The sequence below is a fragment of the Alnus glutinosa genome, chromosome 3 (assembly GCF_958979055.1).
Source record: "Alnus glutinosa chromosome 3, dhAlnGlut1.1, whole genome shotgun sequence".
In the NCBI taxonomy this organism is placed as follows: Eukaryota; Viridiplantae; Streptophyta; class Magnoliopsida; order Fagales; family Betulaceae; genus Alnus; species Alnus glutinosa.
In genome coordinates, this window is record NC_084888.1 from 27394406 (window position 1) to 27418974 (window position 24569).

The 24569-nt window shown below is 36.1% G+C and overlaps 1 protein-coding gene and 1 pseudogene across 4 annotated transcripts; both read right to left on the reverse strand.

The window, feature by feature from the left end:
• Nucleotides 1-302: 302 nt before the first annotated feature.
• Nucleotides 303-16300, reverse strand: LOC133863521 (formamidopyrimidine-DNA glycosylase-like). 4 transcript variants are annotated; one of them, XM_062299493.1, is made up of 11 exons: nucleotides 15928-16300; nucleotides 15616-15667; nucleotides 14489-14546; nucleotides 13623-13691; nucleotides 13392-13517; nucleotides 11361-11411; nucleotides 3470-3547; nucleotides 3273-3365; nucleotides 3113-3203; nucleotides 1102-1136; nucleotides 303-1015 (listed from the first exon to the last, which is right to left on the reverse strand). In XM_062299493.1, exons 1-11 carry the CDS (start codon nucleotides 16154-16156, stop codon nucleotides 599-601), a joined length of 1299 nt encoding a protein of 432 aa, XP_062155477.1. In that variant the 5' UTR covers nucleotides 16157-16300; the 3' UTR covers nucleotides 303-598. The 4 variants fall into 4 exon arrangements, 3 of the variants coding, with proteins under 3 accessions (XP_062155477.1, XP_062155476.1, XP_062155475.1); XM_062299492.1 differs by lacking the exon at nucleotides 3113-3203 and having other exon boundaries at nucleotides 3266-3365; nucleotides 15928-16299; XM_062299491.1 differs by lacking the exon at nucleotides 3273-3365 and having other exon boundaries at nucleotides 3113-3212; nucleotides 15928-16298.
• Nucleotides 9274-9372, reverse strand: LOC133865122 (small nucleolar RNA Z247; annotated as a pseudogene).
• Nucleotides 16301-24569: the final 8269 nt, after the last annotated feature.

Genomic DNA, 24569 nt, shown 5'->3' on the forward strand with positions numbered 1-24569 from the left:
AATTTAGGAGGCTGGACTTCAATCCATGTGGATCTAAGTAAATCAATGAGGTCTAATCCAGGTGTCATCACTAATCAACTCCTTATTGCCTCCTACAATTTGCAGCATAATTCTTTGGACAAACAAGAATTAGCACCAACCTTATGTTCAGCTTTCAAGAGTTGGGTATGTAAGGAGTTTTGTTTCCAACCTTTTACCTTGTCGTTTCACTAAAAAAATGCAAGAGTTAATCTGGACCATTAAATTTTTTAACAGCAGATCTCCGGTACTTTTATTTACCATATCTCAGTCAAAAGCAAAAATCCACAACTTTTACAACTGTATATGGTTCAGTAGAGAAAAAAACCCTTTGTAGGCCAAAGTCCAATACACACATGTAAAAGAACATATGATGTATGAAGTAAAATGCCATATAGTAGGGAGTGCATACATGATATTGATAGGAGTCATGTGCATGACCAGAAAGGAAGCGACAGTGTTAGGATTGACCAGTTTCATGACAAAAAGGTTAGCCTACTAAAAATAGTTGCAAACAAAATATTCTTGTCCTTCCGGTTCTTCAAAAAGATGACAGCCTTCTAAATATCTTGATACCTGCCTACCTTGCTTTCTTCTTTGCCTTACTATTTTGACTGGTTTGCACTTTTCTCTCTGATGCCTTATCTGCCTTAGCTCTTTTATTAGTGGTTGTATTTTCCATTTTCTTCTTTTGGACTTCATCATTATCACTATCAGCAGTAGCAGCACCGCCAATATTATCATCGTCACCCTCATCATCATCACTATCCTCAGTTTTTCTTTTCATCGAAGGCCTTTTACCTCGACCTCTAGGCTTAGGTCCTTTCTTCAGTTCATCACTTTCAATAATTTCTTCTTCCTTGCTTGCCGGTTCATCACTGTCATCGTCATCGTTCCCACCACTTTTTTTCTTTGAAGTTCTCTTTTTGGGTTCACCTACTGCTTTTGCTGCTTGGTTTCCACTTAGCTTTTGCAACTCTGGTACATATGCTGCTGTCTAAGACCCAAAAAAACATTCTCATCACATGAACTACAAAGCAATGATACAACTCTTAAAAAGGGTGCTGTTTGAGAATGACATACCCTGCCACCAGCTTTGATGAAATCAATTTTCTTCCCTGCCATTACATGGAATTTCATAAATATTTGTAACTCACGATATCTATAAAACAAATAGGATACAACATGCTCAAGAAATAAAATACGAAAATGAACGATTATTTCTTGGTCACAAATAAACCTAGTATCTTTGATCTAACATAAAGCCTACCAAAAGAATGATATTCAACACTAGCATGTTAAAAGGTTAATATATCATTATTTGTAAAGAAAAGTCTGAATCTTTATATGAGATCCTGTGTTGGACTACCTAGGTTCTCTAAATTTAGAAAAGGTAGGTGTAAGAATAGAAGAAAAGTTATAATGCATTGCATCATAATATATCTGATGTAAATTAAACACTGGGCCAAGTTCATGTTTCATCCTAACCAATGCCATTTAACTGCAAACATGTATACATGGACCTCAAATGAGCACATTAGGCCACTATTCTAGGCTGAGAGAGAGAGAGGGAGAGAGGGAGAGAAACAAAAAAGGCAACATCATCATTACCAAACACGCCAGTCTAAAATACAGTGACTAAGGAAATCTTCAATCAGATAGCTTTCCTTTCTATAGTAAGAATTTTTAATGATCCTTTATCGTGTTACTTCATGACAGTGGAGTACCTTTTTTTTACTTTGTTTTTAATGTCTAATACATAGGTCATTTTTTGCATCGGCTTCAGATTGTAAATCTAAATAATCAACAGTAGCTAACTCCTTTATTGAATGAAAAGGCATATACCAGAAAACAATTAGGAGATGATTGGGAAACTCAAAGAAAACCCAAACTAGCAAAGGAGCATCAAACAGGCAGAAATCATCAACGAAGTGTCTGTAAAACCTAAATTTTTTAAAATATTTTACTAGATGCTTTTAATATTTATTTTGTTTTTGATAAGTAACTAGGTGCTTTCAAGAAAATTAAAAAATGAAAACCAGTTCCCAGCAAGTACCATCTAGATCTAAAGGTTTCGAAGACATATCTCCAATAGCATGCTAAATAGCAAGAAACACTCATGGAAACCATTTCCCTTTTATTTACTTATTTTTATTGGTATGTTACACATGCACACAGTGGGACTTGAACCCAAGACCTTACCCTCCACCTTGCTACAATGGAAAGAAGTACCATTTCCCTTTAATTTATAGAACAAGGAAGCAAATTTCCCATGTGAGAGAACTTTTAATCTCCTTCCCTTATTTTTACTGAAAGATTACTCCTCAATAATTTTGATTCTTTTGTCAGCGGGACCCTAAATAACTACAATCAAGCCCTATTCGCGTGACAAGACAACAATATTATTATAGGATTCAAAAATGGAACCATTCCGCTAGTGTGCATCCAAAGATCTTCCATTAGTTTTCACAACTGAAGTTTTCAATTTTCAATTTTCAATTTTGCAATTTCAGTGCTACTTTCTCTCGCAGTTGAATATCCATTACCCAGTATTAAAATATGTCACTACATAAATCAAGCTGTAAACATAACTGCACCCAAATACTTTATATGCAATTTACTTTATGAAAATAAATTTATTGAATTGATTATAATCTGGATCCTTCAAGTTTGACATTAGTCTCAGGATATCATCAAACTGACTAGAAATCCACAAGAGCAGCAGATGAGATATGATAGTAATAGAACCTAGAGGACCACTTGCTCAAAATGAATAGCACAAAACATTCAGGAGAAACATGATCATAATCTTGCAGTATCAAAGCGCAAACTAATTAGTAACATCAATGAAAAATTGTCTTGACCATGTGAAAAAAGACCCAAGGCACATGCAACAATGTGCCAGCTTAGTTTTTAAGGTTTGATTATATTATTCATCAAGTTAATGATGAAAGAAAAGTTCTCATGATTAGAAGTAGTCAATGATCTTTATTTTGAAGATAACCAGATATGAAATATTACAGAGGTATTGAATACCATCCAAACAAATTTCTGTAGTTCTATATGAGATATCTCATAAGATCAGGAGCCAAACCATCAACAAAAGCCTTAGATTTCTTTTCGCGGGAGTGAAATATCCAGTTTTTAGGAAACTGACTACTATCTGCCCCAACTTCAATTGCTTTCTCAACGACCTGTAAAATCAATTATTTTGTCAAAATGATCACATATAAAAGAAGTATCTTACCATTAACTTTTCCAGGCCTTTTGCCCCATCGAAAATGAAATAACCACTCAAGAGGAAACCGACTGCATTCAGCATCAACTCTAACCGCATATTGAATAACCTACATGTATTGCCCTCTATATATTCCATGAAGAATGCATGCTCCACAAAAGAAAGGTTTCTAAATTGCAAGGAAATACTCCAAAACAAAAGACTATCACCCACCTCTTTTATGCACTTGTGTAAGTTTGCGCAGTTTTCCTTGGACAGGCTGAAAGCAATTTGCAGTGGATGAATTCTTGCCTGTGAGGAATTAAATTAGTCATTGAAGTCCAAAAATTGAACTGTAGAGGAGAGACAAATATAAAATTTGCAGCATGAAGCCACCAAACATTTAATATTTTTGAGACTTCACCGACAATTGATTATACATTTCTTAGGTTTCCAAGAGAAAGAAAGAGAATCACAGCCTTAAACCCTATGTGACATAATTTGTCTCCCTAGGGGTAAAAACTTAATCTCAAGTTGCAGTTTGGTGATAAGAAAGCAGATCAGTGTTCAAATTATGTCAACACATCTTCATGTCCAAGGATCTGTTAAAGTATTGATTAAATGATTAAATTTATCTCTTCCTATCAGCTTAAATTTTTGGGACAAGTGATAATTTAACATGGTATCAGAGCAGAGGTCCTGAATTCGAACCTTGTCTCTTTCATTTACCTCACATGTCAATTAAATATTCCACGTGTTGGGCCTCACCTATTAAGCTTTTGAAACAAGTGGTAATTTAATAGGATCATCCTAGAACTATACACATAAGATTGTATTAGTAAATTTTCTGTATCATCCCCCCTCCCTCTCTCTGTTCTGGAGAAATAAATGAGGCTTCTCCAGCGCGTCCTGACGCCCATTTCAATTGGTGTGCTTTTCTAGCAGCGGTAGTGGTCCTAGTTGTTTGCTAGTGATTTTTTTTATGCTCCGTTTGTATCGATGTAAAATGTTTTTTGGAAAATGTTTTCAACATTTTATGCTATTTAGTGGGGGCGAAAATAATGGTCAACGGAAATCATTTTCAGTTTGATCGTAAAAGCTTCTTTAATTTTTGGATAAATCATTTTCCGAATTTAAACTCTTTATTCTTGCCCACATACTTGTAGGAATCTGCCACCGCCGAACATTGGAGTTTGTTGGTAGCCCGAGACTACCGTCGAAAGTCCCGAATTTTGGTATCCAATTGCCGGAATCCAGCAGCACTCACCGGATTCCAACAATAATGTCGCTGCCGGAATCTGGCGACGACCGGCCGCCGTCGTAGGATTCCGGCGGACAGATTCCGGCCAAACTTGCCAAATTCCGGGCGTTCTGGCCGGAATCTGGCGACCGTCGCCGGATTCTGGCAGCAGTTGCTGAATTCCGTTTTTCGTCGTAGGTGATTTTTTCGTACGAACCAAACACCGAAAAATATTTTCGGGAAAATCATTTTTTCTGAAAAATAATTTCATAGAAAATATTTTACGACGGAAACTATTTTACGTCGAAACGGAGCATTAGTCCTATGAGGAATTGGTGGCGTTTTATTGAATCCAAATCTTTTGAGCTTGTAGTGGAGGGCGGGTCTACAATGTTATGAATTCACGAAAGAAGTCAAGGGTGGAGGTGGCTGGTAATAGGTCTAATGCGAAGGTCCTGGCTGGAGCGAAAGGGTGTCTGGCAACTTCCTCTTCGACGAGGGGTATTTCTGGAATATTTGTTTCAACAACGTTGAAGGGGTAGATCGTGAGTGGGACGGCTGCGCCTGGTTTCTCGTTGGGGCTTTAGAGGATCCTTGATCCTCCACTTGTGAAGTTTGCTCGAGGAAGGATAGGGGACTCTTGAGTGATGTTATTTATTTTCACACCCTCAAAGTGATGTTGGTACACCTAAAAATAGAAGTCTCTTCTTATATCGAGTGGGATTGATTTGGGCCTAGGCCCAACTGGTTAAGGAACTAGGCTAGGCCCAAAGAAGGTTATGTTTGTTGAGCCAAAGCCCAGCCCAAAAATCAATATTCCATCTAAGCCCCCTATTGATGCAAGTGTCCCCAGCCCACTTCCTATGGCCCATTCTAATCCAGTCTCCAAAGGTAAAGGTGCGATAGGCTCTTATGCTTCACGGGCTAAACTCTCTCAAGCCCAGAGCCAAACTTGCGCTCAAGTGTATAGGATTTAGACATGTTTGCTAATCTACTTACTTCAACGTAAGTCAGTATGCTTGTATATATAGATAACCCGAACATCTAGATAATCACTAGATGTGATTTACATCAATAGAACTTGTAGCAGCAACTATCTAACCTTATCTCATAATTATAGAGACCTAGTTTGTTACAACTCAACTAGTCTAACATTAATCTAAAGAAGATGCTTCTTGATCTAACTCTACCACTTTAGCTTTATCATGAGTAGAAGTGTAGTGTGATCCAATGCGCCCCCTCAAACTCGACGTGGATAATTGAGCGTTGAGGTTGGACTTGAGTACGAGGAAACGTGCAGCAGCCAATGGCTTTGTGAGAATGTCAGCCAGCTGATCTTTCCCTGAAATGAATTGGACATCAAGAGTCTTTAAGGCTACCATATCTCTTACAAAATGATAATCAATTTCTATATGCTTTGTGCGAGCATGATAGAGCTGATTTGATGTGAGATATGTAGCTCCAATGTTATCACAATGCAAGATGGGTGGTTGTGGTGATGTGACACCAAGTTCACCGAGAAGAGTCTGAATCCATAGTAACTTAGCTGCAGCATTTGCAATGGCTTTGTACTCAGATTCAGTGCTTGATCGAGATACCGTTGGCTGCTTCTTGGAACTCCATGAGAGGATGTTTTTGCCGAGACGATGTTTTTGCCAAGACAAACACAATAGCCTGAGGTGGAATGCCTGTCATCTAGTTAGCTAGCCCAATCGGAATCCAAGAAGGCAGTGATTTGGCAGGAGGATTGCTTGTAGATGCAGAATGTATGATTAATTGTGGACTTCAAGTAGCGCAAGATACGCTTTACTGCAGATCAATGAGAGTCTCTCAGGTCTTGCATGAATTAGGACAACTTGTTGACCGCAAAAGCAACAACAGGACGAGTAAGAGATAAATATTGTAATGATCCCACTGTGCTGCGATAAAGAGTGTTGTTTGTTAATAGTAGAACCTTCAAAACGACTAAGGGTTGTAGAAGCCGACATTGGAGTGGAAACAGGCTTGACTAGCACCATATTAGTCTTCGTGAGTATATCATGAATATATCTTTGTTGAGAAAGATGTAGGCCATCAGATTGCCAAGTAACTTCAACTCCAAGGAAGAAGTGTAGAGGTCCTAGGTCTTTGAGAGCAAATGACGAGTGTATATCACTTATAAGTTGAGAGATAGCTCTTGTGTTTGAACTTGTGATGATGATATCATCAACATATATCAACACAGATAATGATGCCATGAGCTTTGTAAATAAACAAGAAGGATCCGACTTGGAGCTTTTGAATTTTAGTTCAAGTAATCTGGCACTAAGCCTCGAAAACCATGCACATGGGGCCTGTTTTAAGCCATATATGGCTTTGTGCAGCTTGCAGACTGCCGTAGGGAATGTAGGATGCTGAAACCCAGGAGGTTGAGCTATATAAACTGTTTCTTGAAGAAGGCCATGTAGAAAGGCATTGTTGATTGTCGGAATGCCCAACCTGCAGATACAACAATGGAGAGCACAGTTCTAATAGTAATAGGTTTAACTACTGGGCTATTGTTTCAACAAAATCAATCCCAGGTTGTTGATGAAACCCTTAGGCTACCAAACGGGCCTTGTACCTTTCGATTTGCCCATCAGCCTTCCTTTTAATTCGAAAAACCCATTTGGAGCCAACTATGTTCATGGCTGGTGAAGGTAGAACAAGAGACCATATTACATTTTTGAGAAGTGCATCAAACTCTTCATTCATTGTTGTGCGCCATTCAGCATGTTTGCTGGCCTGTGTGAAGCAGGTAGGCTCATCTTCCTGTAAGGCTATGGAGGCCGTGAGTGCTTGAGGAGTTGGATGCTTGACCTGGTCATCATTAAACTTTGAAAGTTTGAAGATCAAATTCTGAGACCTTGTGGTCATGGTATGGGCTCGGGTAGGAGCAGCAGGCTTGGAAACAGGTTGAGGTACTAAAGGAATTGAATCATGGGTTGTGTCATTATCTGTGGGATATGATGAGCTAGGAGAGGAATCTATAATTGGAAGAGAGGGGATGTTATGATGCTGTGAGGTTGGAATGATTGATGGAGCAACCAGGGGAACAGACATGGAGGTAGGTATAGGAGAAGGAGTGGAGGTTCTGATAGGATTTGAATCCATAAAAGGAAATTTGTGCTCATTGAAGACGACATGACGTGCAATGTAGATTTTGCCAGAGGAAATGTGAAGACATTTATACCCAAGATGATTTTTGCTATATCCAATAAAGACACATGATTTTGATCAAAAGGCAAGTTTGGTGGAATTGTAAGGATGGAGGAATGGCCAATATTCACATCCAAAGGTTTTTAAAAATTGATAATCAGGTGATATGTGAAATAGACATTCATAAGGAGATTTGTGCTTTGTTACTTTTGAAGAAAGTCTATTTATGAGATAAGTGGCAGCTTCAAATGCCGAGTCCCAAAATTTTAATGGAACGCTAGCAGTGGCCAGAAGAGTGAGTCCGGTTTCAACAATATGACGATGTTTTCTTTCTACGAAACCCATTTGATGATGGGTATATGGACAGCTTAGACAATAGGAAACTCCCTAGGCATTTAGAGAGGTTTGAAGTGGTTGAAATTCACCACCACTGTCACTTTGGACAGAGAGAATTTTGGTTCCAAAATAAGTTTCAACAAGTTGCTTGAAACGCAGAAAAATGGCACAAACATCAAACTTTAATTCAAGGGATAGAACCAAGTGTATTTGCTAAAATCATCCACAATACTTAAATAAAACCGATTGTTGTTTACAGAATTTATTGGAGTTGGGCCCCATACATCAAGAAAAAGCAACTGTAAAGGTTTGCTTGAAGTAGAAGGACTGATGCTGAAATGAAGACGATGACTCTTGCCCTGTTGACATGAAGAACAGATGGAGGTAATCTTGGAAGAAGACACAGGCAGATTATTTGATTTAACAACTTGACTAACAATCGAAGACGTTGGATGACCCAACCGAAGACGTCATTGATCCAAGGACACTTTCTCTCCAATTAAGGCAACAAGAGACTTGGATGAAGAAGCATGAGAGGAGGGCCATGGATAGAGGCCGAATTTACTCAGGCCTTGGAGGAGCAGCTGGCAGGTTTGGAGGTCTTTAACATAGAAAAAATAAAATAAAAAATAAAAAAAATTCAATGAAATTCAATGAAAACATGATTGTCACGAGTGAATTGGTTTACCAAGATGAGGTTTTTCTGGATTTAAGGTACATCTAAGAGTGAAAACAAATGAAATTTATGTGAAGGAGTAGGTCAAATACCAGGACCAGAGTGTAAGATGTTCAAACCTTGGCCATTTCCTACTCGAATTTGGTTTGTGCCAGTGTAGTCCTACGCATGCATGCTGAGGTTGGATAGACCATTGGTGACATGCACATTGGAACCGGTGTCCGGGTACCATGAGTCGGAGGCAGTGGCGGCTGAGGCCATGTTGGCATGCATCGGAGATGAGTAAGCCTAGTAGCTTTGCTCATACCTGAACCAGCATGTGGCTGCTGTGTGGCCTAGTTTGTGACACACTTGGCATGTTGGGCGTTGGGACGGGCTAGGACCAGAAGAAGGGAATTGTTGATGTGGTCCTCTGCCACGGCCACGACCCCTGCTGCGAAAGAAATTGGTGTTGCGATATCCAGAGTTGTATCCACGGTTGTTCATTGGATAGGATGGACTTTGGCATTGGGCCGTGTTAGCAGTTGAAATATTCAAATCAATGGCTGATTTGTGTTGCTCTAAACACAACTCATAGGATAACATATAACCATAGAGATCATTAAGGGAGATGGAATCTTACCTTGTAGTTGTAGATGTGACAAGAGGATCATACTCGGCACCAAGGCCAGCAAGGAGGTTGGAGACCAGTTCGGAAGCTTCAATGGGTTTGCTAACAGTAGCTAACGCTTTCTGAAAATAAGCGGAGATTGTTTGAGCACCTTTCTTTAAGGTGGACAATTGTTGTTTGAGCTGCATGATCTGGGATTGAGATTAAGCGGAGAAGAGGGTCTCTAATGTTAGCCATACCTCACGGGAAGTAAAGAGGCCAATGACATGGGGCAAGGCTTCTATGGATAGCGTGGAGATGATGGCACTGAAAATCATCCTATCTTGATGATACTAGAATTGATATCCTGGATTTGCAACCAGAAGACCGGATGTGGTGTCTGGAATGAGCTGAGGGGGTCGTGGAGTTGTTCCATCAACATAACCAAACAGATTTTGGCCTTCTAAGAAGGGCACCATAAGAAACTGCTAGAGGATGTAGTTATCTTGAGTGAGTTTCTCGGAGATGTGATGATGCACATTCTGGATTTGTGTTGGTGGGGCGAAAGAGGGAAGGATGGTGAAGACAGGGGGTGAGGTTTGTGTGGATTCGATTTCAAATGTGGGAATAGCCATAGACGTTAGTCTTGAAATGGCTCTAATACCATATAGGATTTAGACGTGTTTGCTAATCTGCTTACTTCAACGTAAGTTAGTATTGTATATATAGATAACTGAAACATCTAGATAATCACTAGATGTGATTTACATCAATAGAACTTGTAGCAGCAACTATCTAACCTTATCCCATAATTATAGAGACCTAGTTTGTTACAACTCAACTAGTCTAACATTAATCTAAAGAAGATGCTTCTTGATCTAACTCTACCACTTTAGCTTTATCGTGAGTAGAAGTGTAGTGTGATCCAATAAAGTGGAGATTGAAAGCAAGTTTTGAGCCATCGCCTTCTTCTTCGGGCTCAAACGTGGTGAAGGGCCCGAGTGCTCGTTGTCCTCAACCCGAAGGACCTACAGCAGGCTGGCCACGCAGTGTCTTCGTCTCTGCCATTGATCTACAAGCTCCGCTGGGCGAGGTTTTGAGAAACTCATCTGCCAGCAGTTCTAAGGTTCTGGATTCTTGCCCGTGGTTGCCGTCGCATGTGGAGGGAAGCTCAATGAGGTGTTTAGAACTTGCTGAAGGTAGCTCAGCACCCTTAGTTATCCCTAAAGAAAATATCACAGGGGTCGAAGTTTCAAAGGGGTATCTCGCCGATGGTTCTTCTCAGGTGTTGTCCCCAGAAGATCATTCTCAACCGCTTTCTCAATCCCACTCTTCAAATACCGCCGAGGAGGTAGTGCTGGTTGCTCTTGGATTTGAATCTGTCCAGTTCTGGGAGAGTGCCTCATTTAATCAGGAATATAGAGGGCTTGGGTGATGTTGCTTTTGACTCAGGGCCGGCAACCTCCAGCTTGGGCCCTGTGTGTGTCAAGTTAATTCCTAAGCCCTCTGAGTGGGCAATAGTGGTAAAAGGGGGGAAACGTATTTCGTTACCAGAATACATGCCCTCTTCTTCACTTTCATCCTCTGGGTATTCGCAGGACATTGGTACTGTTGATCAGGGGGGAGGAAACAAACTCTGTGCTTTTTTTTGGAAAGGAATTGGGTTGTGCAAAAGGGAACAACTAGTTTGATAGCGAGCCGCTGCCTCGCCTGGATGTGGATATCTACAATAGGTAGGAGACCACGATTTGCACACCTCTGAATTCTAGTCCCCCTGCTGAGTTTGGGAGAACAGATTGTTCAGGGTTGGAATATTCATACTGGGTTTTGCAGAAAGTGAAGGATATTTATCATGTTGTGTGGCTTTTTTGTGAGGGTTTTGAAGAGGAGCTTATGGCATTGTTGACAGTCATCGAAGCAAGTCGTTCCCATATGGATTCGGCTTCCATTTCCGAATGGGCAAATAGAGATAATAGGGAGTTAAACAGGCTGGATTGCTCTATTAAATATGTCACAATGAGTTCCAAACCAAAGTCACCAAATCTGAATCAAAACTCTTTATTGAAAATAAAATTTAATTGATGTTAAAGATAAAGGGCAGACTGACTTGGTATAGCACTTCATCCGCGACCCAATTGCCAATACCTGCAATGTAGCTCTGCAAAGATTTACAAAATGAGAAAATAAAAATTAATAACTATACAGAATGAAGTAATGATCATTCGAAAAAATACACTTGCATGTGGAACTAGATAAGCCATTCTAATTTTTGCAACTTCACTGCATAGTTTGTATACAAGGATCTCAAGATCATCAAGGTAAAATAATAGAGATATTTCTAATGCACTCAGGTATGACAAAACTAATTTTCAAAAAGCAAAATGGACCATGAAAAATACAAAAGTAAGCTATCAAAGAATCATTTTATGGCTGCTTTCCTTGCTTATGGATTTAGACTCTCTTTGACTTCTTCCTTTTTTATTTTTTTAATTATGATTATTTCTCATGGCTTTTGAAGACTCCTTGCTCAACTACTTATTTCATTAAAATTAATTCCTTTCAGTGAATAATTGACTTGGCGGTAATTCAATTAGGATGTGTTTACGTGCTAATATTTCAGTTTATGTCCCTCAGATAAAGCCTCCCCAAATTTAGCCAGGAGCTGGTAGTATTTCAGTTTTCCAGCATGAAAGTAGGTGTCCGCATCTCAACTCAACAAAGACTGAACCCAACTATAGGTTCAGCTATACAGATCTCAAAATGCCATTCCACTCTTTTACGGAGAATTTTCCATTACTCAGAACATAAAGTCACACTACCTCAGGGGATATCAACTATGAATTAGCTCAACTGGCAAAGTCTCTTGTCATACAATGGATCTAGGATCAAATTCTACCTCCAACCGGGGGATGTGGGAGGGGAGGGAAGAGGGGGAAGGTCAGACTACATCCTACACCCTCTTTCGCCTTCCCCATGAATGAAGCCTTCATTAAAAATAAACTACATTGCTTGTCTCACTTTATACTGATTGATCTTCATTGCACACAACTAAAATAAAAGGCTTTATTCTTCTTGATCTTCTAATTTGTCCTTGAAGTCTACAAAATCCAGAATTTAACGTTGTTTTATGAAGCTTATCAACTAGGATTGCCTTACCTACACCATTTGAAAGTCATCATTGAAATTGAGTCTTAGAAGTGCAAGGTTCAACATAGAAAATGCTCTCACTACCTTGCAAGGCGTGTTTGGAAATATGGACAGGTTAAACATGAGATCCAAGAAATGATGAACATAGATCTCAGGCTCTAAGTAGCTCTAAGTGCCAAGCTCATCAAGAGCATCTCATTGGAATACAAAAGGCAAATACCAAAGTACGAATGCTGATCCACAAAATGACTTCAAATAAAGAATGCAAGAAGATTATGGAACCAAGCAATTTGGGGGAACACTTTGGCATCTTAGATCACTTAAAAATAAACTATTCCGTAGCCATTCTCAAAGTTATCAGAACCTTGAATCTATGCTATGTTACAAATATTGGAGAGCCACAGGAAATACACAAGGCCAGCAACATCAAGTACATAACAGATTCTTCCATTCTAAACAGTTTGATCCACCAAGCATAAAAGGGAATGAAATAATTCAGTTATGCATATCCAGCTATAGAAAGGGACAAACAATAGTCCAATTAGGCACCATGTGTATATAACATATACTGCTATATACACATGTGGTCTTGCAATTTTAGTCACGAATCCTTAATTCTAAACCATCTTTCTCACCATCCATATGTTAGCTCTCAGTTACATCACATAAGTCATAACACTCTATGCAAGCATAAAACTTCACCCACATTCTAGTAGTATATGCCAATGCATCCAAAAACATAATTCAGCACAACATATTGTTCACATTTAACATCATATATAGATAATTTCAAAGATGAAAAAAGTTTTGCATAGATCTAACTATATTTGGGGAAAATAGAAGAGAACACATTGCTAAATACCTAACTCTGATGTTCCCAAGCAAGCATGATACATAAATTGCATCAGTTTATTTAATAACCATTATGCAGTGATTACTTAGCAGTATAGTCTTAGGAAAAGCAACAGAAAGCAAGAAAAACAGCTTTAACCTGGTCAAGTAATAAAGCCTTAATTGCAATTTTCTTCTTGCTCAAGGATTCAATAAATTCATCAACTGTCATAGGCTCCAATAGTGCGTCAGGTCCAAGCTCAGATATGGGGGGTACTGCAGCTGGCTGTACAAAACCATTGAAAATATAAAATGCCTACTTAGTATAATAATAAAAATACAAAAACACCATGGGAAACTTCAAGCTCATTAGCAAGTGATGTTATGATACATCTGTGAGTAAGCGGACTCTAGCAAAGCGCCTCGTGTCAGTGAAAGACAGCTCCAAACCATCATCAAGCTGCACAAGGACATTCAATGAGAATTTACAATCCTAAGTGTTCAAATAGATCCTAAAAGATCCAAAAGTGATAAAAGTGCCTTCTCATCACTTTTTTTTTTTTGGATAAGTAATTTAATCTCATTATAGAGCCCAGAGGGACCTTCTCATCACTTTTTGGTGTATGATATGGAAATATCAAATCAAATTAAAAGTCGATAAATTTAAATATATATATATATATATATATATATATATATATATATATATATATATATATATATATATATATATATATATTAAAAAAAAAAATTAAAAAAAGCATTCCATAAATTATAACAAAATGGAGTGTAAATGCCATATGTGGGAACACAACAATACAAAGGCCCGCCCACTCAATCCTAAAGCACAAGGAGAATACAACTAGATGGAACAAATCTAATTATCTGCTCCATGAGACCTTTTGCATCTTCTTAGATCTAATTATATTGAGATCAAGAGATATTTACAACTAACTAATAAGGGGCTTTTGGAACTTCATTATTTGAAAAAAGATGTAACGAGATTAACAAAAAACTTGAGAATAGACGAATATGCATTAAATATGTGATTCCTTATAAATAAATAAATAACATGGTTTAGCTGACATTAAAACTACAAATTTGTACATAAATGACCTGAACCACACTAGATCCCACGTACAGTACAATAATTCTCAAAATTGCAATGACGTATGACCCCATATCATTAATTTATAAGGAAAAACGCAAGGATGCAAGCATAAACATTCCCATCCATGGAAGGAGCAAAATTCTTACTTCTATAAAAAACTTTGAGTATTTGGAAGGCCATTCATCAGTGTCATTAACAGCAGACCTGTGCAAATACTCTGTTAGTACATTTAACAATTGGAAATCATCATACAAATGGTGATCATTAAACAGGCATCTATCTGGAACAATTAACCATCTGAGATAGTTATCATAATAAACACAGATGAAATTTGAGTCAGACCCATTAGTGAGCAATATTGTCTATTTACAGGAAAAAATCAGAATTGGCAGAACTAATAAATTGGGACACAATAGGTGTGATTCACTTATAGACCAAGTTTAATGCTCCTGATAAACTCTTGTAACTCATTAAATGACATAATTACCCGTTTCACTTCTAAACTTCACAAAATCAGTATAGCTTTCCTTGATCACAAGAGAGTTTCCTTTCTTTTTTTGTTTTTCCTTTACAGTCTTACTTAGGGAAAAGTACCATGGATTTGGTATGCATGCTTCACTATTATTCGCTAGAGAAGTTTTTCTAGTCACTTAAAAGCACTTTTCAATTAAAAACCAGAAGTATTACAAACCCACCCCAAGAAAAATATTTAAAAAGAAAGATTTTCAGCTTCAGCCCTGAAAAGCTCAAGACTCTAAAAATGCCACTAAAATTTAGTATTATTTTGAACATGAAACTTTACAAACTCTAGATTTATAAGCTGGAATTTGGCATCTAAGAGATGCATGTCCTGCTCTCTATGCATATAACAAGCTATAGTTTTAAAATACAAATATGCAACCATGTAGCCATATACATACAACTACATTATTTCTCCTTTATGGAGGAGCATTGGAAAAGCCAGAGTCTTTTTCTTTCTAAGAAAAAGTACATAACAGATAAAAAATACTATAAACTAATTTTTGATATTCTGCATGAAATCCCCTATATTCCTTTTAATCTATTTAAATAAGTCACTAAGGTCATAGTTAAAATAATATAGTTTGACAACCATGCCTTGAAGAGTTCCAATATTAAGAAATTAAGGGAAATATTATATTATAGCCCTTAATGGGGTCAATGAAAACCACCTAAGAATACTAACTAGAACAGCTTCTATATCACAATGTTATCAGAAAAATTGAGTACAATGTATTTCCAAACCATGCCTCACCTCTTGTATTTTGTAACTGCAACACCCTTAATATATATAGCACCCGACATGCCTGAAATACATAAGACCACACAGGTCATGGACCTCGCATTTCATTTACATGATCATATTTGTACAATCAAGGGAAACTTAGAGAAACAGAGAACACATCTGAGCTAAAATAAGCCAAAGTATCGTATTAGCCTTAGTTGATTATGATTCTCTCAAAAAGCAAAAACCACGCTTTTCAATACGACACAAACCAAACACGCCCTACAAATAAAAACAAGTTCTTCTCTGTGATATTTTTAGGGTTTCTGAAGAGCACTGTACCGAATTGGAAGGAAGGGAAGGGAGGGGAATCGAGCTGGAGCCAGAGGTTCTTGCCCTTGCGGCGGGCTGAAACTACGGTCTTGCCCAGGAGAGCGGCCTCGAAGTCCGAGGGCGAGACTCCTTCGATGACTTTGGTGTCATTTGCTATGACCGCCTTCTTTATCTTCTTCCCCACGCAGTGCTCCTCCACGGCCCGCCTCGCCGCCTCCACCTCCGGAAGCTCCGGCATTCTGCTTCGTCGCACGGACTGCTATGGAGCTTTCGCGCGCTTTTTCAGACGCAGAGTGAGAGTGGCGCGTGCGTTTTGTGACGTTTTGCTTGTCGTGGGCCTCGTGGCCTTTAAAATTCTTCTGCGCAGTTCGTTCGCACGCATGAATTTTCTTAAATCGAGATTAAGAAAATATTTTGTCTTTAAGACTAATAAATACTAATATTAAAAAAAAATGACTCTTTGATTTGAAAATAATAATTAATATTTTAAAACAATAATTCAGAATTGAAAATTTTTATATAATAAAATACCTTAAAAATTCTATTGTGTTTTTTTTTCTTCATAGGAATAAACTAATTATTAATGAAATATTCTCTCACGTCGTTAAAAATCATTTTGGGCTGATTGAAGCTGCATTCTTCAACAAGTGATTTAGGTATTGGGCTCCTTATTAAGCAGGCTTAATCAATAGAGCTATTTTGGGCTCATTTGGGGACCGTGCCACGTAGGGGAAATGGTTGCTTATGCAAGGAAATGGGTGCTTTTACCCCTTGGTTCGATTTTTCGTCCACAATTTTGACGGAATCTGTTAGCCCTACAAGTCAGCGACACGTGTCGTCATCTTATTGGCGACACGTGTCCATCTTAATAAAAAAATAAAAATTTATTAAAAAATAAATAAAAATACTTATTTTTAAAAAAAATATAAAATTAAAAAAAAAACAAAAAAAAAAAAAAAAAATGGGAAAGGGGGTGGCCTAGCCCCAGAGGCCGCCGGGGGTGGCGCGCGGCCACCCCCAGGCCATTGGGGGTGGCCCGATGGCCACCGCTGGGGGTGGCTGGGCCCTTTCCCATTTTTGTTTTTTCTTTTTTTTTTCTTTTTTTTTGTTTTTGAATTTTAATTTTTTTAAAAAAAAATAAGTATTTTTATTTATTTTTTAATAAATTTTTATTTTTTTATTAAGATTGGACATGTCAGCGCCACGTGTCACCAATAAGATGACTACACGTGGCGTTGACGTGACATTTGACGGAATCTGTTAAAAATTTAACAGAATTTGACGTCAGGGATCGATTTGTAATTATTACATACCACAAGGATCTCTCATGAACTTTTTAAACCATAGGGAGTGAAAAATAATTATGGCATATCACAGGGACCAACGGTACAATTTTCCCATAAACTAATTATTAATGAAATATTCTTTCACGTCGTTAAAAATCATTTTGGGCTAGATTGAAGCTGCATTCTTCAATAAGTGATTTAAGTATTGGGCTCCTTATTAAGCAGGCTTAATCAATAGAGCTATTTTGGGCTCATTTGGGGACCGTGCCACGTAGGGGGAATGGTTGCTGCTATTCTTTCTTCTTCTTTTTTTTTTTTTTTTTTTTTTTCATTCACCCCTTGTTGGGAATCGCCCAAAGAATAAAATCAAAAGCACCCATCTCCTTGCATAGAATAGCATCAACCCAAAAATGCGAGTAGGTATGGTCATTTTGTGGACGGAATAAAAACTGTGTTGCAGTCTTTGTGATCATTCAGGGTGGTACATATGAAGCGGGAAGCTGATTCAGCGGCACATCAGTTGGCTAAGCAAACAGTCAATTATGTCATAGACATTGTTTGAGTGGAAGAAATTCCCCCAGCCATTTATGATATTGTAAGTAGGGTTGTTGAATTGAGATTATCAACAAGAATAATAATTTGTTCAAAAAAAAAAAAACAACGAGCTCATTAACCCCTTTTAAAAAAATTAAAAATAAATAAATAAATAGAAATATGCTATTTAGTACACTCTTGTTCTTCTCTCATTCAACTTTAAAAAAAAAAAAAAAAAAAAAAAAAAAAAAAAAAAATCAACCATTTAATTTGTAGGACCTATACCCTTCATTCAGGTATGTCCTACAGATCTAATGGTTGATTTTTAAAAAGTTTGATGGAAGAATGATAGAAGTGTAAAAAATATACTATAAAAAAAAGTAATAAAAAAAAAAAAAAAAAAAAGAAGTCAAAGATGGGCACTTCAAGCTAGGTGTAGTTGTTTGTATTCGCGCGTCGAATTCGTGCCGTGTTGAGTTATGGATATAAGAATAAAGCAATGTATATCTATTATTTCAAGTTCATTTTCTTTATTTTCTTTCTACCAAACTCATTCATAAAAAAAAAAAATATATATATATATATATATATATATATATATATGCCATGAATTTTAAGTCCGTATCAAATCATTCTCATTAAAAGAAGAGTACTCAAAATATTGCACGCATTTCATTTATAGATATCAATAGAATACATAATTAATTTATTATAGTTGGGATATTACATTTTTTACTATAATGTCCTTTTAAATTGAGATGGCAATTTATAATTAATAAAATAATTAAATATGTTAATTAATTATCAATCAAATTTTTTGTTTAATAATTATATCAATTATATACTGACACATTTTCTTGTAATTGTAAGAAAATTATAATACCTCTACCAGGCCCAGCTCACTAATTTATTTGATGGCACTTGTCATTTCCTAATGTATTCTTTATTTGAAGCTAAAGTACCCTGTACGGCTGTACCCACGTCACTGCCATGCAGGAAGCTAGTGTGCCACCTAGATTCCATACAGATGCCGGACTGGACCAACACAAGTAAAACCAAATCAAATAGACATTTTTTTTTTTTTTTGACTGAATTATTTCCATTGGACATATTTTTTAGTGTTAGGTCTTTATTGGACTTTTTTGCTTATATGTTTTTTGGGCTTTTTTTTTTTTTTTTTTTTTAAGTGTATATATATATTTTACCAAAACAACATTGTTTTATATATATGGGTAAGAGATTAGCGATTAGTAAGATTTTTCGAAAACCTGAAAATTTATTTATCTATTAATTTTAAGTGTTTCTACACTAAAAAAAACTCATGACTTACTACACATATTCCAATGATATTATAATTAAATTATTAGCATATTATGATAACTATTAATCTAACCAAATAACCAATCTTTAAAAAAATATATCTTAATAAAATGATTAAATAATAACAAATAACTTACCTGAAAGTGGCAAAAATTTACTAAAACTTGTTGACACTAGCAAAATTCTAAAGTATAAAGAAAACTTTCTCAAAAGATGCCAATGTTGTTCTTATTTGAATAAATAAATAAATAAAATTATAATAAAAATAATAATAGTCAATAAATTTATTGCTAATAACCAATTAAAATATATATATAAAAACACTATTGAAAATGCCCCTAAGATTCTAGAGACAGTGGACCCAAGGTGGTTGTTGAGTATTTTATTCCATCATTTTTTAAGGTATGTATTGTTGTTGTCCGGTAGATGGAGACATTCAATTCCCCCGTTGATTTCGACACCGATGACACGTTCGAACATGTGGTGAGTGGCTACTGGCTAGCTATGAGGTTTCCCTCCATTTTTCCTAACCATAATTGTCAATTTGTGATACCTCACTTTTTTTAGCTTATCACTATTAAATCTTCATAAATATGCTCTACAAAAAATCAAGATTCCGTTTGTTTTTTCGATTTTAAACCATGCTATTCAAAAACACGATTCTTAAAAACACAGTTAAACGTTTAGTAAAATTATAATTTTTTCATTATTTTTTTTTGAACCGTACAATTTTTTTTATATGTATAAATGCACTCCAAAACAAAATACGTTTCGTAATTTTTGTTTAAAAATACACTTTTGACCGGAAAAGTCTTAAGATCAAATGGATTCTAAATTGGATAATGTTTGGAAGCTTTAGCGTAAATGCCTGCGTTTGTATATATTTTGTGAAAGTTGATTTCCTTTACGCTCATGTCATTTTTAATTGCATTTACTAAACTCTATATGGATGTTTAAATAGGATCTGGTTTAAGTGCCGTAAAAAAAACTACAACACGTGTATTGTAGTTTCACTAAATGGTTTAAATTTAATTTTACTTGCTCTCTTTCTCAGGAAAAACTTAAAATTAATTCTAGATCATTAATAAAACTACATCAATCAATTAATTAATTAATTAATTTTAACTGTACTTAAACCAAATCCCATCCAAATACACCAACTACGTTGATTGAATTAGTTTTGAGCTAATCATAGAAGCTTTTGTCCACATGTCATATGTATAAAATTTGTTTTTGTCCACATTTCAGATGTATAAAATTTTGCAGGCCCTTGTTGGTTATTTTGTCTGGTTTGAGGGACTTTTCGAAGGAAGTTCATTCTAGCACTAATAAATTAACTACCTTCCGATGACTGAGGAAGATGCAAATAGAGTTAAAATACTTGCAATCAATGGACTTCCTAGCACTACTTGCAATCAATTTATTGTTCCACTTCAAATGTTTTCTCTGTAAAACTTGGGTATATTGTTTTTCTCTCATTAATCGATCAATATTTCCTTTTAGAATTCATTGAATGTGGTTATGGATATTATAGCTTTTAATTCAAGTTATTTATAAATTTATTTGACACTTCAATACTTCATGTAATACTTATCACGTCAACTATTAAATAATTAAAAGGAATAACTTTACAAAAATGTTAACTCGATTTGACATAACTCCTTAAAATTTAAAAATTCTCAATTTAAGTCATCGAACTTCTAATTTTTTGTAATGTCCTTCATCCGTTTGAATTTTATGTTAAATTCTAACAGATGTCTTGAATACCTAAATACCCTGTTTTTTTTGTTTTTTTTTGGTAACTTTTTGTTATTTTAGATTTTTTTTAAAAAAAATATATATATATATATAATTTTATGAAGGGTATATTTGTCATTAGGGGGACATTGACAATGTGGTGGTAGTTTGATGGAATTATGTGTACTTTTTCTAAAAAAAACAAAAAAACAAAAAACAAAAACATTAACAAACAATTCTAAACTTAAAACACTCAAAATTAATTTCACTTTTATATCACATTAAAAATAATAATAATAATAATAATAAAAGAATAGAAAATTATGTTCAATCAAAGGAAGCTTTAATCCTATGGTACGCCAAGAGGTGAAGCCAAATAGCTAGGTTAACAAGGATGGCAACGAGAAGAAGGCAGCTGGAGGTGAATAGGTGAGGATCCCATGGCAGCCTGCCCTTTGACATTACAGGGCTACCTGATAAATGTGTTTTGAAATCTTCCCAATTGCATATATGCATAGGTTTGAACGGGCTGAAAATTTCAAGCGAGATGACCAACTCCCATCCAGCTTTGAACAAATTAAATGCCAATGCATTGGAATGATCACCATTAATAAAGCCTTTGGTTTCTTGCTTTTAATTGCTCTTCTTTTTCTTCAACTTAAATATAACCTAATTATAGTAGCTAGAGATCGAGTAGAGAGACAATTTCAATGAACCACTGAATTGAAAACTGCTTCTAATCCTCTAATTTGGTCTACAAAACATTGGTAACATCAACATTTCTTTTCCAGAATTTCTATATATCAGCTTTGTAGCATGCAATTGTCTCATGCATATAGAGACGATCAAATTGCCTTCTTCTCCGTCGCCGGTCAATATTCTATGTATACTCTTTTCATTCAACTTTTCAAGAATCCGACTTTTTTTTAATTAGGGTTGAGAAATTTTTGCACGGCACGAATTTATAAGCGAGTTATGATTTAAGGGTCGAACTATAATTAACTTATATAGTTTTTTAACAGATAACATGAGTCACCGTATATTACTGAAGAACACCCGAAGGCAATTACAGAAAATAGAGGTACAAGACTCCATACACCCTAAGCCAGAAAAATCTGACTTAAAATAACTATCTAAACAACACACAAACATTACATGAACAATGTTTGAGCCACTCTTTACGTTTAAGCACAATCTAAACAAAGAAAAAGAGGACTAATCTAGCTACTAAATCTAGATTACATAACTCAATCTCAACACGCGAAGATAAATTACAAGCCCTTCCTTTATTTTAACAAAAATTGTCACCATACTTACTGAAAAAAGTGTTGGCCCCATCAAGTAGGTGCATGACACTTGAAAGGCACGATCAGGTCTCTTGTTGTCTTGTGAAAGGATTCACAACTCGTGGGCCTAAAATTGCTTTATTTTTTTCTTTTTTTAATGCGCAGGTAAAATGGATTGGAGGCAAAATTTTGTGTACCCACCAAAAGACTGCCACGTGGGGCTGCAATTAAACGTGAAAGAAATGGGTATGACCTACTCTTTTGTACTCTAGCTATATGATCAACATGGTAGATAGTAGTAACCAATTATTTCTCCATCTTTTCCTATATAGTCCATTTCCAACTCATACGACGGCTCTATTTATTGTGACATATATATATATATATATAATATATTAGATGTGATATATTGTCACTTCAAGATATACTTTTTGACCACGTTTACTCATGTGATAATTTTTATTTTTATTTTTTTTAAAAAAAAAATCATAAAACTAGTTAGGGGACCACCTTGCCACATGGATAAAATAGTCAAGAATTGTGTCTTGAAATGGCAGAATATCATATCTCTATATATATTTTGTAAAACGTTCTTAGTTGAAAATATTTGTTAACAAAATAGCCGATTTTCCATTATTTGACTTCCATCTTCAAAATAATTCTAAAAAAAAATTGTATATAAAAAATTTTGAAGGAGCTTTTTTTTTTTAAAAAAAAAAAAAAAAAAAAAAAAAAAAATCATTTTCAAGTTTCTTCCCAATCACAATTTCAGGCTTCTTTAGAACAAAAAAGTGATTTTTAAGTTTTTTTCTTGAATGAATGAATTTTTGCTTAAGAGTCTGTTTGAGATTGCGTTGGAAACTTTTCTTAAAAATATGTTTTTGCCATTTTTTCAAGAAAAAAGTTTTTTTTTTTTTACCAAAAAAATCAACCTTTTGTTTGGCATATCTTAGGGATGTAATCGAGCCGAGCCGAGTCAAGTTTTAAAATTTTAAGACTGGCTCGTTTATAACTCGAGCTTAAATAGTCGAGCTCAAATTCGAGCCGAGCTATAAAATGCATGCTCAAACTCGGGCGAGTTCGATCTTAAGCTTGAGTTCGTTGAGAATGACATTCGAGCCGAGTTGAGCCAGGTTACTCGACAAGCTTGATTCAACTAGAGCTCGATGTAGGCTATTAAATTTTTCAATATGTGATCAAAGCAGAGTTCAAGCCTAAGTTTGTGAACAACCTCCATACTAACTATTAATAACTTAATATGTTAGTTTAACATAATAAATACTATTATCAAAGTATTATAATTAATATGTAATACAATATCTACTTAATATATATATAAAGAGATTTAGACTAAGATTTGTTTTGATTTGCTTCCCATAAAAACTATGGTAGCAGTACCTGAATTTATAGAAAACAATTCCAGCATAGAACTTCAAAAGTCTTTACAGTTACATGTACCCAAGCGTTTCATCTTTAGCTTTCAGTTATTTTTAGTTTTCTCTTCAAGGGTCTCACTTGTAGCTTCCATTATCTTGCTTGGCTGCTCATCGTCAACTTCCATTATTTTGCTACACTTATTGCTGCTGTGGATAGGATTAGGTGGATCATTATCTTGAGTATTTAAAGTTGTCTCAATACGCCCCCTCAACATCAACGGGAGGTCACAGACGTGGAGGTTGTCTCTAAGAGATGTGAACTTGAATGTTGGTAATGGCTTGGTAAAAGTATCAGCTAACTGATCATTGGAAGAGATAAAACGAACATTCAATGCCTGAGAAGAGACTTGATCACGCACAAAGTGGTAATCGATGGAAATGTGCTTAGTTCGTGCATGGAAAAGAGGATTGGTCGTAAGATAGGTGGCACCAATGTTATCACACCAGAGTATTAGGGCTTGAGGAATAGAAATACCAAGCTCACGAAGTAATGACTGTACCCATATTAATTCTGCAGTGGCGTCGGCAATAGCTCGGTATTCTGCTTCAGGGTTGGAGTGGGATACAGTTTTCTGCTTTCGGGAGCTCCAAGAAATAAGGTTGTTGCCGAGAAATAAGCAATATCCGCTAGTAGAGCGTCGATCATCCGGGCAACCTGCCCAATCCGCATCAGAAAAGGCTTAAAGATGATATGAGGAATTTCTTTGGAACAAAAGGGAATGATGCATTGTTTGTTTTAAATAACGCAATATGCGTTTGACAGCACTCCAATGAGGAATTGTGGGGCAATGCATAAATTAGCAAACACGTCCTACAGCAAAAGCAATGTCAGGCTGAGTTATTGAAAGATATTGAAGAGAGCCAACAACACTCCTATATAGAGTTTCATCTGAAAAGGCATCACTCGTGAAATGAGAAAGAGACGCCGATGAAGACATAGGGGATGAAACCCCGTTGGCATTAAGCATGTTTGTCTTCTTGAGCAATTCTGTGATGTACCGGCGTTGGGAAAGAAACAATCCATGTTTGTCAAATAATGCTTCAACTCCAAG

Bases quoted from the DNA above. Each gene is read 5' to 3' on its own strand.
- LOC133863521 (XM_062299493.1), bottom strand. From the start codon at position 16,156: ATGCCGGAGCTTCCGGAGGTGGAGGCGGCGAGGCGGGCCGTGGAGGAG. The intron at 3,204-3,272 runs GTTAATGGTAAG...CAGGTCGTTGAG, and splicing joins GGGGCAAAAGGCCTGGAAAA to AAAGCAATTGAAGTTGGGGC. The intron at 1,137-3,112 runs GTTTGGCTCCTG...ATGTAATGGCAG, and splicing joins ATCTAAGGCTTTTGTTGATG to GGAAGAAAATTGATTTCATC.